Source organism: Leiobunum rupestre, chromosome 7 (genome assembly GCF_980474605.1).
Source record: "Leiobunum rupestre chromosome 7, qqLeiRupe1.1.hap1, whole genome shotgun sequence".
Lineage (NCBI taxonomy): Eukaryota > Metazoa > Arthropoda > Arachnida > Opiliones > Sclerosomatidae > Leiobunum > Leiobunum rupestre.
In genome coordinates, this window is record NC_143390.1 from 42,385,942 (window position 1) to 42,403,043 (window position 17,102).

A 17,102-nucleotide genomic window follows, 5' to 3' on the forward strand; every position below is an offset into this window, starting at 1 on the left:
TTCGGTGGTTTTGCTTTATGTGGTAGATATTTTATTTAAAATTAAGTCCGATTATTGGATAGGTTAGGATTCAGCGGACCAACAACTTCGGTTATATCAGTAAATATTAAATTTAAGTATAGTTTTCAGGGTAATTTACGGGACCCCAATTTTCGTGGTTTTATATTTTCGCCTAAAAATCTACATACATTCCTTAATTTAAGTCCGATTTCCATGAAAGTTATATTTTTGAATAGCTGTGGTTTACATATAACCTAGAGTTGAAAATACGTTCCTTAATATTAATTCTAAGTAAGGTTTTTTGGACAGCGTATACGGACCCCTGCAATTTCCAACATTGTAAATCAGCTTTCAAAGTATGACTAGACGTAACAAATAAGTGTAAATACAATTATGTGTGACCGTAGATATATATTGGTTGTGATACCGGCGTTGCAGGTAGCTGTGAATAGCTCAAACAAACTTAACACATTAGAAGGATTGTGTGTATTCTGACCGTCGTTCTTTATCTATATGGCCATTGAAAATTAGGATTTATAAAGAAATGATTTTCTGAAAGCCGGGAAAAAAGTTTTATTTTGGAAGAGTGAGAGTTGGCAATCGATATCTTTCTCCCCACTGATTAAAGGCGTTTTCCCCCAAACTCTTCGGTCTCCCCTTTCCATAAAAACTTGTCGAGGTTAACGTTAATTCTAACAATGTAAGTGTAGGGAGCTGTTGGCTCGCGTGGGATGAAGGGCTTGCCACCTCCCTCCTACGCATTGTAATCCTGCCACCTGAATTAATGGCTTTAAAAGTCGCTCGATGCCTTAGGCCTAAGGTGGTGCCTTGGGTATTAGCCTAGCTGATTATTATTATTTAAAATCTGTCTCTAATGGTGTAACTTCGAAAATTGAACCCCAAATCAGAAAATATTTACGTCACTGACCGTTTACTGGCTGAGCTTGTGGGTCCTATAAAAAACGAGGCTCCAATATCATATTTTATTAAAACAAAATTTATAAAAAATAATTAACATATTACTTTAACAGAATTAAGTCTATAACAACCCACTTCTGGGTAGAAGTCATATCTAGTAACAACAGAGTTCCACCGTGGAACTATATAACGGTGGCGGACGAGTACTGATTTTTCTTAAGAATTGTAATCCTGCGCGATGGTCTATTTGTAGCGTACGCTTTTAACAATTAGCCGTTTCAAAATGTTTTATAAAATTTGATATTATAAAACACAAAGTAGACGAAAATCCAGCAGTTTTTGAGGTTCTCGCGTTGGCCGCTACGTGGCTCTATGTACACTGGAAAGGCTAATTGGAAGGTAGCTATAGTTCAAATCCCGGCTGTGACAGAACGTTAATTTATCAAGTGCTTCAAAACTTCCCTAATATTATAAACACATTATTTTCTTTATGATTCTGTATATTATAACGTGTTTTAAAATTTAAATTTTTAATATTACAAGTTAAAATGTTTCTTGTATAAAAATTATTTTCAGTTTGGTGACGGAATTCGAACACACAGCATTCCGTTAGAAAAAATCTTATGCCAAGATTACAATGTCACCACTGCGCCGAAAGAGATGCACTGCTTTTACCAAGGAGGATGGGAAGGAAGGGAGGCGAAGTACGAGGGATGAACGCGCCAGCATCCTTGTAGTTTAGCGCGAACTCGCCGGGAAAATTTCGGAAAAATGGCGGCAACACGTAGCGTAGCGGCCGCAATCTTGCCGCCATTTTTCCGAAATTTTCCCGCCGAGCGCGCGCTAAGCTTCTTACAAGGATGCTGGCGCGTTCATCCCTCCTATTTCGCCTCCCTTCCTATCCTCCTTGCTTTCACAACGGCTTTTCCATCGTCAGAAGTTTATAAAATAAAAAGTGCTCTTGCCCAACTTGTTAAATTGTTGCTCTTACGTCACAATACCCAGCTTTATTAGTGTATTCTTCGCACGAGCGATTTGCACGCGCGCTAGAAAAATCTATATTCCTCTGGCGACTGTAGCGCGCGCTCGTTGACTTGTAAAAGTAAGAGACTGTGACGTAAGAGCAACATTTAAACAAGAACGCCACGTTACACTATAAAAATATCTATAATTTTACAGTTTATGACGAAACTTTGTTTTTCGTGATTTTTAACATGGCGGCTATTGGAGTTTTCATATTCCCACAGTAAAGATTACCAGTAAATATTTCGTGAAAATTTAAAATCGTATAAAAATTTACAAAAATATATGCCTAAAAATACGTTCATTTAGTTTTCAGTTAGCATTAATTCAGAAACGCTCTGAAAGTATCCTTTTTCATCTCTATCCTTACTCATGGACAAAAGCTGAATACTCTTAATACTATCCGATCCAAACTGAGTATCGTAGTATTCTTCGTATAAGCGAGGCTCTATAGTTCTGATCCCCTAAAAATGAAAAAATCGATAATAATTATTTAATTACAATATAATTCAAAATAACTTACAATTTTATATAGTTGGGGAGCTTTTGACAGTTTAAAAAGGGTCAAATGGGGGTTAAATGGGCGTCCTTCTCGCACCTTAAACCCGCTACTTTCAAAACTGGCCATCAGTAGCTCGGTCATATCGAGCAATTTCTTCTTGGCTTCATCTTCCCTGATTTCGGCCACGACAATCTTTACAAAATAATTTACTAATAAATAATAATAATATTTACCAATAAATAATAATAATATTTACCAATAAATAATAATAATATTTACCAATAAATAATAAAAATATTTACCAATAAATAATAATAATATTTACCAATAAATAATAATAATATTTACCAATAAATAATAATAATACAAAGTATTAGCCTAAATAATATAATTAACCATAAGTATGTTAGTAGGGTTTACTGTTTCATAAATTAGATTTGGACAGAGACGATAAATATTAGGGAAAAAGCGTTACACTTTGACGATCTCTCGCCTATGTGAACACGTAGCTACGCGGACTACATATTTCTGTCAAGATGGTGGTTCGACAGGCATGTAGTCATAAGTCCATAATAGTAGCCAAAAGTATGATATTTCTAGTTCTTTATATGTAAAATTAGTACTGACGCCGACAAAAATGCTATCGTGACCAAAACGAGTCTAGGTGGCGCTGCGGAATTTCCGATGTAGCGCCTAGCTGCGTTCTCTTCGTGTTTGTTGCCAGAACCGTCCCTTGGGTAGGGCGAGAGGGGCAGGGGCCCAGGGCGCCAAAATGCTAGGGGCACAAAATCGATGATTTTCATTTAAATTATAGATATTGAAAATTTAAAAATTTCTACTTAAGGTTCTAGGGGCGCCATTTTGGTTTTTGGCCCAGGGCGCCATTTGGACTAGGTACGGCTCTGTTTGTTGCTCCTAGGTGTTACCATGAAGGAAACAAAAAATGGTAGGACTGTGCGAGTATTCGAACATCATCGAGCACTTGACCTTTTTGAGGTCGAGTACTCGAACTCGACCTCGAATAAGTAACTGGTGAATACTCGTCGATTACCGAGTACCAAAAAATTGCATATTCGGGTACCCGATTACTCGAATAAGCTGCTCTCTAAACTCGTCGAGTATTTGTTTTTTCTATCCTCGTTGCTTCAAAGTTCAAAGAGGGGTTTTTACAACATTTTGCGGGGCAATAAACGGTACCTACAAAGTTGTGGAAACTGTGGTTCATTTAAATTAAAGGAATATTTTAATTTAATTTCATAATTTTTTTAATAAAACCATCTCCTAAACAAGTACTCGTTAAAAATATTACTTGAGGTTTTTTTTTAGTTACTCGACTCGAATTAAAAGAATATTTTTCATCATTGAAAGTTACTTTATACTCCTTTTAAATTTAACCGGCTCCTAATAAAGAATTCGATAACCCGACTAGTTAAAAATATTACTCAAAGTTTTTTTTTAGATAAAGTTTCCCCTTAATTAAGTACTCGATTACTCGACTCGAATACTCGATAAAAAAAAATTGATACTCGATAACCGACTCGACTGCCTAAAACCAAAAGTAAATAGGGGGAGAAAGTCTATCACTGCCTTCCGATTTTACCTTCCACCCTGCTTGACACCCTTTTTGAAGAGCTAGTGATCAAGTGATATTTCTAACCAATAAGGATAGCACATTACGCGCGAAGTAGTGCATTGTGGTATTCCGGTCCGCGCTCAAGATGAAAATTTTGAATTTTATTCCCTGGCAACCATGTCACCGCCTCGCGATTTCAAATAGTCTCTCCAGTAGCGGCGCTAAGGTTTTTTCACAGGTGGGCTAATTATTTTGTGGCCCCTAAGAATTTTGTGGCCCTTAGCGGTAACCTTTGATTGACCATATTTCGCAAAAGTGGTGAAATCGAATAAACCCACAATTTTCCAGGAAGCGAGAATAGCATGGTCGTTTTATTGTTGCGGCTCTCGTCGCGTTTTCTGGACCCCCTACTGACCTTGTATCTGACCTGGAGGGGACACGTGCATGCCTGGGGTATTTCCCTAAATTCCCATAAGCCCCTTTCTTTTCAACTTTCTCTCTATTTCCGCTACCTTCCTCCCGAATCTATACGTTTATGGTCTACTACCTTTTTGAGTAAACAAATTGATTTTGAAAGATTTTTTCCAGAAAAACGTTTCTTCGCAATAAAACAAATTTCTAGATATAATGAAAATTCATAAATTAAAATATGTGGCCTCTTAATTATGAATATGTGGCCCTTTCAATATAAATATGTGGCTATGTGGCCCCTCTCAGAAATGCAGGGGGGCTAAAGCCCACTTCAGCCCACCCTTAGCGCCGCTACTGAGTCTCTCTTTCAAATGCTGACCATTATTTTCTTCGATAACGGTTGATTTTAATTAATAATTTTTTTTTAAAAATAGAGCTAATACCCAAGGCACCACCTTCGACCACGTAAGCAATGTTGCTTGTGCGTGATCAAGTAACAGGTGGCCGGGTTACAATGCGTAGGAGGGTGGTGGCAAGCCCTTCGTGCCACGCGAGCCAACAGCTCCCTACACTAACTATTACCGTTAACCTCAGCAAGTTTTTATGGGAAGGGGAAACCGAAGATCTCGGTGGAAAACCCCTTTAACCAGTGGGGAGAGAACTTACAAACTCTACGTAGAAGGAGTGGTTCCGGATTTTCACCCAGTGCCACTAGCTGGGATCGAACCCGGCTCCTCTTTCTGCGAGGCGAAAGTGCTAACCAATTGTAAAATAAACAAAAAAAGCTCGTAGCTATAGCTATTATTTCAGTTAAACTTGCAAATTGTTAGGCCTTAACATCGTAGATTTACCAATTAGTCCCGATCTCTGCTCTTAGATGGCGCCACGCTCTCCACGATTTAAATGAGCGTTATTCTAGTTACGGCTTATTACTTTTCAAAAGACTTTATTTAGGAACTAAATTAACCAAATTATCGAAAGCAAAAGTTTAATATTCACGTATTTTATAGAGAACTATTTTTCATCGTGGCGGAGTACAACCGATACCTTTGTGTCCCTGTAAAGAGGCGAGGGGGAAGTCATTTCCGAAGCCCAAAAATTTTACCCCTCAAATAAGACGTCGTGCGGTTGGACCCAAGTGCCAGACTTTCTCCCCCTATTTACTTTTGCTAAAACGACTAACACAGCCCTACAAAATGGTGTAAAAGTATAATAATATTATCCTTCCATTTAATCCTATCATAACAACATAATACGCGTAATTGTGTGCCATAGAAAGTTATTACGCTAGTGGCTGCCAAGCACCAATAGTGTCTGCTACCTTTCTAGTTTTCATCGGCCGCCAAAAGAGGGCGTAGCGATAGTGTCTTCGTAGCAGTTTTGCGTCCGCTCACTCTAGGGAATTTTTAAACAAAAAGAGTAATTTTCCGCCTACGCTGACGTCGTACCGTGAGCAGCTTTCAGTAAAAGATTTCATACTCATTGGCTAATATTATTGACTTATGATTCCAACATCAGCGTGTTCTGTAGACCAATGTTCAGATAATTTGATCACTTATTAGATAACAGTAGTCTAAGATTGTACTATAAAAGGAAACAACAATCTATAATATTTATGTCATAAGATTCTTAGAAATCTCGTAATTAAAAACTAGGCTTAGCTAGTGGTCTGGCATGTTACTTTGGGTAATTATTTAGGGTAACTTTCAATAACGCTTTTGGAAATAAAGCCTGGTTTTCACTTGGCGGAAAATCACCGACAGAAAGTTTGACGTCGGCGATATGGTTTTCGACGTTTCGCTCACTGTCGGCGTTTTAGCATTTTCACTTGGCGTTTTTTTTAGGGCGGAAATAAAGCGATTTCTTTCTGGCAGCGAGTTCGTCGGTTTTCGTCTGATAGTGGAGATTTAAGCCTAGGCCTAAAATGGATGATTTATCTGATCATAATAGTGAACTATTGATTAAAGCTCATGTAAGCATTTTAAATTTAATGTTATTTTACATGATCTATCGTGTTCAAAGAAATATGAGTTATGAAAGATCGGTTTGTGTGAAAGAAACATACTGGAAAAGAAGGCAACAAGGGTATCAAGAAAAACACGTTCCAAAATTCACAGAAAAGCACGTGGCCGAGTTCCGGATGCAAGAAGCGGGAAATTAACCATCCCCCTGACGTCACAGTCACCTTTCGAAAATGGTTTTTGATTGGTTGAAAAAGAGCGAAATCGCCCAACTGAGCGAAAAAAATAGAAATGAAAATCGCCACACAAAACCGAAAACCGACGGAATTTCCGCCCGGCGTCGACGGAAATTTTCGCCCATTTTCCGTCGACGCCGGGCTTTTTCGCCCAAAAACCGCCAAGTGAAAACCAGGCTTAAGGCTTAACTTTTGTCGCTGGCCGTCATACTTATGCTTCATTATGTTACTTATAGCAAAAGTGAAAATTTTGCATAAATAAAATTTACTTTATTATTAAACGAAGAAACCTTGCAAATGTCGAGATTAATCGAATTTTCGATTAATTTCTTGATATTAGGTACAGCTTCCTCCAATGTTTCTTTAGCCCTGAAATTTTAATAGATATTACCATAAGTGTATAATATTGTGACACTTCCTATTCTTCACATGCAAAAGTTTTACTGAGAGCTATTCACAAGACAGACTGCATCGCCGTTTTGCTAACGCGTCAAACGTAGCCTTTGACAGCGCCTCACTAGGGGGAGATTTTCTTCTTGCGATGACGTCACTCCGTTACTAGCTCTCAGTAAAATATTCCCCAAAGTGACAAACTTATAGAGTAATAGAAGTTCTTATGATATTACGAACTGAAAATTAAGAGGAAAATATTCTTAATGGGTAATTACTTTTGCAATTTCTCATCGTCTTCCGCGTGAAATACTAATAAAGTAATGTGCAGTTTCTTCAAAGAAACGAGAGCTGGCTCCAATTTGGGCTCAATCTTTAGAATATGATCCTGCACTTCCTTCAATCCTTCGATAATCTACAAAAATGATGTTTCAGATCTAGCATTTTTTGAAATGTGTTGCTCTGCCCTACGTTTCAGAAACGCATTATCTCCAAAAATGGCATTTCTAGATAAATCGATTATCGGGTATTCTTATGAAAAATAACAATAGTACAATACTACAGTATTTAGTTAACTGAAAACTAGTTGTTAGGGGTTTCTTTTAGTCCGCTTTCTAAATATGACAACGACTATCACCAAAATTAATTAAATCTCAGAATAATTTGACATAATGCGTTTTGTACTTTTATATTTGGCTAAAACTCTTGGCAGAAACGCATTATGTGGTATAATAATACTGAGGCCATTGTGACTGTGACCCTGGGAATGCAGCTGAAGAAATTAGAGCAGACGACATTATAAGAAATGAAGACTGTAATTGGTTAATAACGACATAGTGGGGTGGCGGAGTGGTTAGCACTTTCGCCTCGCAGCAAGAGGAGCCGGGTTCGAACCCAGCAGGGAGCACTAACCCAGCTTGTGGCACTGAGTGAAAACTCGGAACAACTCCTTCCGCGTTGAGTTTGCAAGTTATCTCCTTGCTGGTTTAAGGGGTTTTCCCCCGAGCTCTTCGGTTTCCCCTTCCATAAAAACTTGTCGAGGTTAACGGTAATAGTTAGTATAGGGAGCTGTTGGCTCGCGTGGCATGCAGGGCTTGCCACCACCCTCCTACGCATTATAACCCGGCCACCTTGGGTATTAGCATAGCTGATTATTATTATTAGTGCGTTTCTGCAAATTTCCGACGGTCTTCGATTTTAACGCGTTTTTGCATTTTCGCAGATAGAAATTTAGAATTAACGCCTTAAAATTAGTACGAGGAGCATTCAAACTCAAAAAGTCAAAAATGGTCGAGAATGCGTTTCTGAAACGTAGGGCAGTGCTGTTTACTTTTGGATTATTTATTTGAAGAGCCAGAAAATGCGTTGGACGCTTTCGTTTTCCCCTACTTTGATAGGTCTCTTGTCTCGGAATTTGTTCGGTTCGAATTCTCCAATTATGATCTGTTCGATCGTGCTTTTTGTAACGATCTCCAAATCGACTTCCCATAATGAACACCTCCGTTTAGTACCAATAATCTCTGAAAACTAGTCATTTACATAAATCTGCGCACTTAAGCTCCAATGTAAAGGCGTTTCATTTTTCCGGTTGTTATAGAGGCGTTTCAAGGTGAGAGATAAGCTATAATTGTTTCCCCCACTTTAAAAATTCACTGATAGCGCGCGACTATACCATTACAAATTTATTACTTCTACCATAAGTAACATAATAACCATAAGTATGACACTTCCTATTGTTCTAATGCTAATTTCCTGACCGAACCTTTTTTCCGTTTATTCCCATTCGACCGAAATCCCATTCGACCGAATCCCATTCGACCGAAAGAATTTTAAAATGTAGCCCAATTGGCGGGTTGATTTGGTATTTTATTTATAAGATATGTACTATCGAAGATCCATGTTTAGGTTAGGTTAGGTTCGGTTAGGTTAGGTTAGGTTAGGTTAGGTTAGGTTAGAGTTGGTTAAGTTTACTATTTCAGTTTTGGTTCAGTTACTTTTCTTGACTAGGTGAAGATAAAAATATAATTCATGCTCATTCCAAAAGCCAATTTATATAGCAGCGTTCGGTCGAATGGGACACATAAAAGCGTTCGGTCGAATGGGACACATAAAAACCGCACGTTTCGGCGGAATTCGGTCAAATGGGACACCTCAAAAACCGCCTTCGGTCGAATGGGATTTCGGTCGAATGGGACTAAAGCCCTTTTTTCGACACTGACATTTTCGACAAACTCCGACTTGGATTCGCACTCGAACTGACTAGCGTGTTATCGGTCTTTGGTACGCTTAGCCATATTTAAATACTAGGGGGCTCTGTGCTGAGAACTAAACCTCTTGGTTGTTCGAAATGCTTTTTTTCAAAATGAAAAATACTTCCTCCATAACTCAAAATGAAAAAAAAACAAAATGCATTTTGAAAATGGTTCTTCAAAATGCAAAATGTTTTTACAAATGCACAGCTAGTTTGTAAATATTAATAATTAATTAGTAATTAATTATAAATGATTAATTAATAATTCATTATAAATAATTCATTACTAATCAATTATGAATAATTAATTACATTTTGAAAAAGTAATTTGAATTTTTTTTTCCACATATCAAATCCACAAAATGCAAAATGTAAAATGCAAAATAGTTTCCTAGAAACTCAAAATGCAAAATGTAACATGCAAAATACTTTTTCTAACGCAAAATGCAAAATGGTATTTTTTAATTTGCATTTTCGAAATGCTTTTTGAACAACCCTGCTAAACCTAAATTGCGCCATAGCTCTGAAAATCAGATCGGTGGTAATTTTTCCTAATTGACATACTTATTGTTGTTATGTTACTTACGCTTCTACTAACATCGATTTTATCATAAGTAAAATAAAATCCTAAGTATGACACTCGTCGGGTCGTCGATACAGTTTTTCTTAATACCACCAGAAGTATATAATATATACCTAACGAGAGAAGTATTCAGTCGCTTGAAACATGTTCCTACGATGGCTCCCGTTGATTTAAAAAAAAAGTTTGGGAAGAAAAAATAGTGCGCGGAGCGAAGAACGTCATATATTAATTTTCTAACGTTTGGTAAATATCCCTACGCAGTGTAACTATTACATTTTATACCTTTAAGCCAATTAATAGACTCGGCAAATTTGGAGTCCTATTTGTCCGAGTAACTCGTTTCTAATTTTTTTAAATTCTTTTAGGGTTTAGCTTTTTCTTGTCCCTCTAAATTATCGACTTGACAATCTTTTTCCGTATTTCATCATTCATTACATTTCAGTCCAAATTTTGAGCCGTAGTGAGGTGTACACATCCGAGATTTGGCGGGAAATTCGCGACCAACGGAATTTGCCAAATTACAAATTTATTTTAATGGCCTAGATGGATATATTATAAACTTCTGGTAGTATCACTAGGGCGGTAAGAACAGCACCGGGTGTCACCCACAGATAGGTTAGTGTAGTTAGGTTTCTCCGTCGTTTCATTAATCTTCCAAAATACTTCGAACGTTTCCATAAACTGTCTTCCATCATTTGGAACCAGGAATGCATACAGCGAATTTGGAATGCTTCTCAAATTTCGCCCATCCCCGACTTTATCGTGTAGCAGATTCGGCTGAATTATGCGTAAAAAATTATATTAAGTCATTATTAAATTTAATTAATGCTAATTGTTGTGTAAAAAAGTAATTTTTTATAATATAGCTAGCGCATCTACGCCTGTTTGATGTTGAGTAGTTTCGTCCAACAGTTTTCTATACTGATTCTATCCTTCGCGAGATCTACTGTATTGGAAAATTTTCTCTGGTAAAATAAATTTCGGCGAAATGACGGCGATTAATAATCCTATCTGGATATATCAATTGAAAAAAAACCTGACCAACAAATGGCTTTTGCAACAGCAGCGCCGCTTCGGCGAAGTTAGCGGAGAATTTCCAAAACTCCCGTAACACGTAGCCTAGGTTCTACAAGGCAGAACCCATAACAAACACTTAACAAATGCACGCGGAATCATAGAGATAGAAAAGAAATAGAGGGAAGATTTCCACGTTAAGGCACCCCTGTTTTTGACCGAGAATATTCATCCCCCCCACGCATGTATGAAAGCGGAGATGGGCAGAATTTGCAACGCCATCTATCCTTCCTTTGTTTACATCAAATGACAGCTGATTTTCCCAAAGGCATAATGTATTTCATTTCACCGCGTGTCGATGGCGCCACGTAATCTACCCATCTCATGGCTTCCTACATTGGCGAAAAGGGGGTCAGCACTCGCGGTCAACTTTGCCAGATACAATAGTGCCCCTATTTCTTTTCTATCTCTATGCGCGGAACTATATCCAGGTAGGAACTACTATTATTTATCCAAGGCCATACGCAGTTTTTTTCTACAAATCTTAATCTCTATTAAGACTATATTCATTGACATTTGTATGGTCAAAATTAAGTTGAAATATAGGGTGATGTTTTGGAAATATAAGGCGATCTTTAGGAAATATAGGGTGATCTTTTGGAAAAATAGACCCTCGTCCATTATAGACCTATCATTTCTCAAAACACCAGGAGGGTCGCTGGTCGCATTCCCCGATTTCATGATAAGTGAACGGTAGCACTGCAAATAATAGTTTTAAAGCAAAAGCGAGAGATGGCGATAGCGTCGCTACCCTATATTTCCTAAAGATAACCCTATATATTCAAAAAGGATCACCCTATATTTCCAAAAGATCACCTTATATTTCCAAAACATCACCTTATATTTCCAAAACATCACCTTATATTTCCAAAAGATCACCTTATATTTCCAAAACATCACCTTATATTTCCAAAACATCACCTTATATTTCCAAAAGATCACCTTATATTTCCAAAACATCACCTTATATTTCCAAAACATCACCTTATATTTCCAAAACATCACCTTATATTTCCAAAACATCACCCTATATTTCCAAACCCTATATTTCAACTTAATTTTGACCAGGATGGCATGCCATACTAAATTAACCAAATTATCGAAAGCAAAAATTTAATATCCACGTATTTTATATAGAACTATTTTTCCGATACCTTTGTGTCCCTGTAAAGAGGTGAGGGGGAAGTCATTTCCGAAGCCCAAAACTTTTACCCCTCAAATAAGACGTCGTGCGGTTGGACCCATAAGTGCCAGACTTTCTCCCCCTATTTACTTTTGATACCACCAACATAAGATTAATTATGGCTTTTTGCCCACCCAAAAATGTATGATTTATATAAACTTCCATATGATTTCCTCCCCCACCCCTATTATTTCCTGAAGTACGGGCCCACCTAAGAATAATTTTCTAGAACCGTGCCTGGCTTTTTGTGCAGCTCTTTTGCAATAAATATAATAAATAAATGCTTAGCATAAAGGTTAATCCGACAGTGTAGAAGGCTTGTGCTGGAAAATGATGTTTTGGCGGGTTTTAGTACTTTCTGACTTTTGGGCCTTCTGCTGTTTGTCATTTGGGTTGTTATTGAATTTTGGGCTGTTAATTATTTGCCCATTTTGGTTTTAGACCAGGTTTGACGGATTTTTTTTACATTAAGGCAATTACTGAAGTTTGGGGTGTTCCTTAAATATTGAATGTTTTTTTTAATCATTCGAAAATTTTCGGACCCAATTTCAGGTGCCTCTTCCCTTCTGTTACGTAACTCTGTCATAACTTCCCTCTTCCCAAAACACGTGATTGTTTAATACAACCCTCAAAATTTAAATTATTGGCTCTTTAAAAAGAGTTTGAGCTTCCATATTCATGATGGTTTTACAGAAGCTATGGGTGAACGTCGTTAGCGACGTTAAAAACAAGCGTTATCGCGTTTCAGCAGACGAATTTTCGATTGAGTTCCTATTCCCTTTAAGCAGTTGGCCGTTTCAGTAAATTCAGTTACTTGATTTTACTTTTGTGCTAGAATAAGAACCTGAAAAAAATTCTGAGACCCTATAAAACACTTTTAAAATTATAAAATTTCATTTATTAAAAACCGTGCACATAATCCAACCAGGAAATGATATATAAATACGTGGCACCAGAAGTATATATTGCTTACAGAGATAAAGTTGTTTGGAAATTTCAGGTTTGCATTGCTTTACCAAATTTTATGCCGTAACAAAAAAACACCCCATTTTGTGCAAAAGTAGAAAATTAAAAATCAACATGAAATTTGGGTGGGTAATTAGTGTTAAGGTTTTGGCTTTATGTTTTGGCCTAGATAGATATTTATCTCTATATTATCTACTTCTGGTGATACAGACATAACTCATAAAAAATACATTTTTATCCTTATATAATCCAAAAATAATCCTCTCACCAATGGCAGTATCAGTAAATATTGGATAAAAATTTTACATTGTGTAAATGATTATGATCTTCTTCAATATATCTGTTTTCAATTTACATTGTAAAATTTTATTCAAATTTCAGGTAGTATCAAAGTTTAATTCAGAAACACAGTGATAATAGCCTTTTTCATCTTTAGCCTTATTCATGGACAAAAGCTGAATACTTTTAATACTCTCCATCCCAAATTCAGTATCACAATGTTCTTCGTACAAATTACTCTCAATTTTTCTGATACCCTAAAAATTACAATAAAAAATTTCAATTAAAGCATAATTTAAATAAAAGCCATATAGAAGGCTAACTTTTTTAGCTAGTTTTGGCGCTTGTGACAATTTAAAAAGAGTCAAATGAGGGTTAAATGGGCGCCCTTCTCGCACTCCAAACCCACTATTTTCAAAACTAGTCATCAGTAGCTCTGTCAAATCATGTAATTTCTTCTTTTCTTCGTCTTCTTTGATTCCAGCAAACACAACCTTTCAAAGGTAATAAATTAAAAAATTACAATTTTTAATATTCAACATTTTGCCCAAATTACTTGGTTTTTGAAGGAAGAAACATGGCAAATATCTAAATTGATAGATTTTTCAATTAATTTCTTGATATTAGGCACAGCTTCCTCCAATGTTTCTTTTGCCCTGAAATTGCAATATTATGAACTAAGATTTGGGGGTAAAATTTTCTTAATGGGTAATTACTTTTGCAATTCCTCATCGTTTTCTGCATTAAATACTAATAAAGTAATGTGAATTTTTTTCAAAGAAACGAGAGCTGGCTGCAATTTTGGTTCACCTTTTAAAATATGATCCTGCACTTCCTTCAAACCTTCGATAATCTACAAAATAAAACAGTGTAATTCCAACTTTTTAATTCATTGTTTTATTTACTTTCGGATTGTTTATTTGAAGAGCGAGAAAGTGATTTGGAGGTTTTCTTTTTTTCTTATGCTCCTGATCAGGTCCTTAGAATGAAAATTTATTAATTCGTTCCTCCCAGTGTTTATTACGCAACATTAAAACTCTAATTTATTCGTGCCATGATAAAAACTCTGTTATCTGATAATACCTTGTGTGAACTTAAGTCTCTTTAGTGTTTTTGGTTCTTCGTCACCTGTATCTTTAGAACTTTCTGGGGTAATTTGTTCTGTAAACTTGCTTGACTCTGGAACTATATCAGCTTTCACTGATAGAATACTTGATGGTTTAATAGTCTGTTTTATATTAGAAGTAACACTAACACTTCCAGTTAAATTTGGGAAAGCCCCGCTAGCTTCGAAAGATTTTGAGAGATCCTCTGCTCCAATTTCTATGTTATCTTGAGCTTTTTTAGGTGAAAGGGAAGATAGCAGTTTTGTACGTTCAGTGGGCAAGCTATGAGATTCCTTGTTTTCATCATCATCAGTTTTTCTTTTCTTACATAATGAAAAACAACATCCTGCCAATATGCTTCCGATACTACCTCTTTTAGCCGCTACATTTTTGGCTGTATTTATTGTCTCTTTCGGAAAAGCCATCTTGATATTATAGTGGCAGGGTTTCTTACCAGTCAGTGAGTTTTTATCAACAAAATTGCTTTTGTTAATTGTTACATTGTACTTACAGCTTTCATTGCTTAAAGTTTTAAGACTTGAGATTTTAGGTAATTTCGTACAAAACCGAAAACTAAAGGCAATCATTTCTTAAATGACAAAATAAAAACAAAGATAAGTTATCTAATCTAGTTGGGAAATAATATAGATTGACTGTCATGTGATTTCTTGGGGGAAAAGAAGAAAAACTCGTTAGCGTGGCCATGACCGGCCGTGACTTCAAAATTATGGCATTGGCAGATTATTTTCATTTAACCAATCGACGGCCTAGGATACTAGAACCGGAAATAGTGTCCAGATTTGGCCAATGAAACGTTTGATTGCTCTTATAAGTAACATAATTTAAAAACGTTAGAGTTTTAAGATCTTGCAGCTGATGCGTTTGTATGGATTTTTTTGACAAATAAAAGACTTTATATTATATTAAACAATTATGAATTGTGTTTTTAAAAATAAATCCGAGATTTTTCTTAAAAGTACATGTAAGTTAAGAGTTTTTACATATTAAGTTTCAGTATATTGTTAAGACTTGTGTTTGTATTTAAACTATTTAGTATTTTAATTTGAATAGTATTTTATTTGGTCCTTTTTAAATGTTTGGCCTTGACTAAAAATCAAAAGCACATTACCATGAAGGGCTGCATAGGGCATGGGTCATTGGAAAGAACCCTCAGGAAACTTGAACTACTAACTCAAACATTTTGCGTATTAAATAAAAATGTTAAATCGAAAATATTATTATTGCATTATTTTTCATTTTCAGTGTCTGCTTTAAATGGAAAGACGAGACTTTTGTCTAGTAGAGAAAATCTTCGTAAAAAGTTTATCAAGTTCGAAGGAGGAAGTGTATCTCTTCATAAAGACAATAATAGTGGCATTGCAGAAATTATTTTTCAACATAAAGATAAAAAGAATGCTTTTAGTGGTAAGTATTTCTGTTTTTATGAATGGGAAGGTCAACAAACACAGGAGTAGTTTCTTTACTTTAAAATCGTCCTTGTGTATTATTGTTCTTTAAGGTAAAATGATGGTTGAGTTGACAGATATTGTATCTGAGCTACAATGTTGGAATGAAGGGAAATCTGTTATATTGCATTCTCCTGGAGAGGTATTTTGTTCCGGGGCTGATTTATCCATGGTTAAAAAAATATGTACGTCATCTGAGGGTTTGCAAATGGCTACTATAATGCACGAAGCACTAACCAAGCTTCATAATTTACCTTTAATAAGTGTAGCTTTGTTGAAAGGGAAAGCAATTGGAGGGGGTGCTGAATTGGCAACATCGTGTGATTTTCGACTTTTAACTCCTGAAGCTGAAATACAGTTTGTTCAAATAAAAATGGGGGTTGTAACTGGTTGGGGTGGAGGTACTAGGCTTACTCATCTTCTAAATAGCTCTGAAGCATTGAAATTACTAGTCTCAGGATCCAAAATAACGGCTGAAGAGTGTTTAAGAATAGGACTAGCTACTGATATTTTGAGAAGCGAAGATCCTTTGGAGGAAGCTAGGAAATGGCTTGCAGACCATACCAAAGGATCTAGTGATGTAGTTCAATGTGTCAAGAAGATCATAGTAAACTCGAGGTTGTTGACTTACGAGCAATCTTTAACTGAAGAAAGGCAACTATTTTCTTCTGTGTGGGGTGGTAAATCTCAATTACATATTCTTAGTAGTCTTTCTAAGAAGTAATTACTAAATTAAACAGTCTTGATTCATAGTTGAAGGTTTAACTCTTGTTACTCTCAATATTATAAATCCTATGAATAATGATATAAAAAAATTACAGTATTTTTTCAACTTATTACGACACTATAACTCCCGAAAGTTAAGTGTCGTGACAAACTCCTAAACTAACTTTTGCTAATGTCAATTTTTAGTTCTTTTACATGAGGCAAGTAATAAAAAATAATGGAAATTATGCCATGCCATGTTGTCATTTGAAAGATATATATTTTAAATTTTAATCAATTTTTTATACACGTTATTTGTTTGAAATTAAATATATAACCAATGGCTATGTTTATCTTATATTTGTAACCAAGGTAGTTTTCTATAGTTATGAAATAATTCAATACCTGACTCTTGAATAATTCACAATTATTTTTGATAAACAATTTAATAAATATATTTAAAATTCAAAACACT

General features: G+C 35.9%; 3 protein-coding genes across 6 annotated transcripts in view; 1 reads left to right on the top strand and 2 right to left on the bottom strand.

Annotated features, from left to right (window-relative positions):
- Positions 1-975: 975 nt before the first annotated feature.
- The window catches only part of LOC149936368 (A-kinase anchor protein 7-like), a 48,393-nt gene continuing 32,266 nt past the window's right edge, over positions 976-17,102 (bottom strand). For 2 of the 4 annotated variants that reach the window (XM_090152964.1, XM_090152963.1), the window contains 5 exons: positions 8,404-8,534; positions 7,293-7,429; positions 6,894-6,993; positions 2,465-2,635; positions 976-2,405 (listed from right to left, as the gene is read on the bottom strand). In XM_090152964.1, coding sequence (XP_090009090.1) covers positions 2,247-2,405; positions 2,465-2,635; positions 6,894-6,993; positions 7,293-7,429; positions 8,404-8,534 — 698 coding nt within the window. In that variant the 3' untranslated portion in view covers positions 976-2,246. Of the gene's footprint in view, positions 2,406-2,464; positions 2,636-6,893; positions 6,994-7,292; positions 7,430-8,344; positions 8,535-10,457; positions 10,626-17,102 lie in introns of all 4 variants that reach the window. The other 2 variants (XM_090152966.1, XM_090152965.1) reach the window with 2 other exon arrangements.
- On the top strand, positions 11,169-16,953 carry LOC149936369 (ethylmalonyl-CoA decarboxylase-like). Its single transcript, XM_090180705.1, has 4 exons — positions 11,169-11,197; positions 11,271-11,353; positions 15,720-15,881; positions 15,976-16,953. The coding sequence occupies exons 1-4, from the start codon at positions 11,169-11,171 to the stop codon at positions 16,644-16,646; spliced, it is 945 nt and encodes a 314-aa protein (XP_090036831.1). The 3' UTR covers positions 16,647-16,953.
- On the bottom strand, positions 13,098-15,287 carry LOC149936370 (A-kinase anchor protein 7 isoforms delta and gamma-like). The gene is made up of 6 exons (XM_090152961.1): positions 14,434-15,287; positions 14,256-14,329; positions 14,067-14,203; positions 13,907-14,006; positions 13,674-13,844; positions 13,098-13,607 (listed from the first exon to the last, which is right to left on the bottom strand). Exons 1-6 carry the CDS (start codon positions 15,041-15,043, stop codon positions 13,449-13,451), a joined length of 1,251 nt encoding a protein of 416 aa, XP_090009087.1. The 5' UTR covers positions 15,044-15,287; the 3' UTR covers positions 13,098-13,448.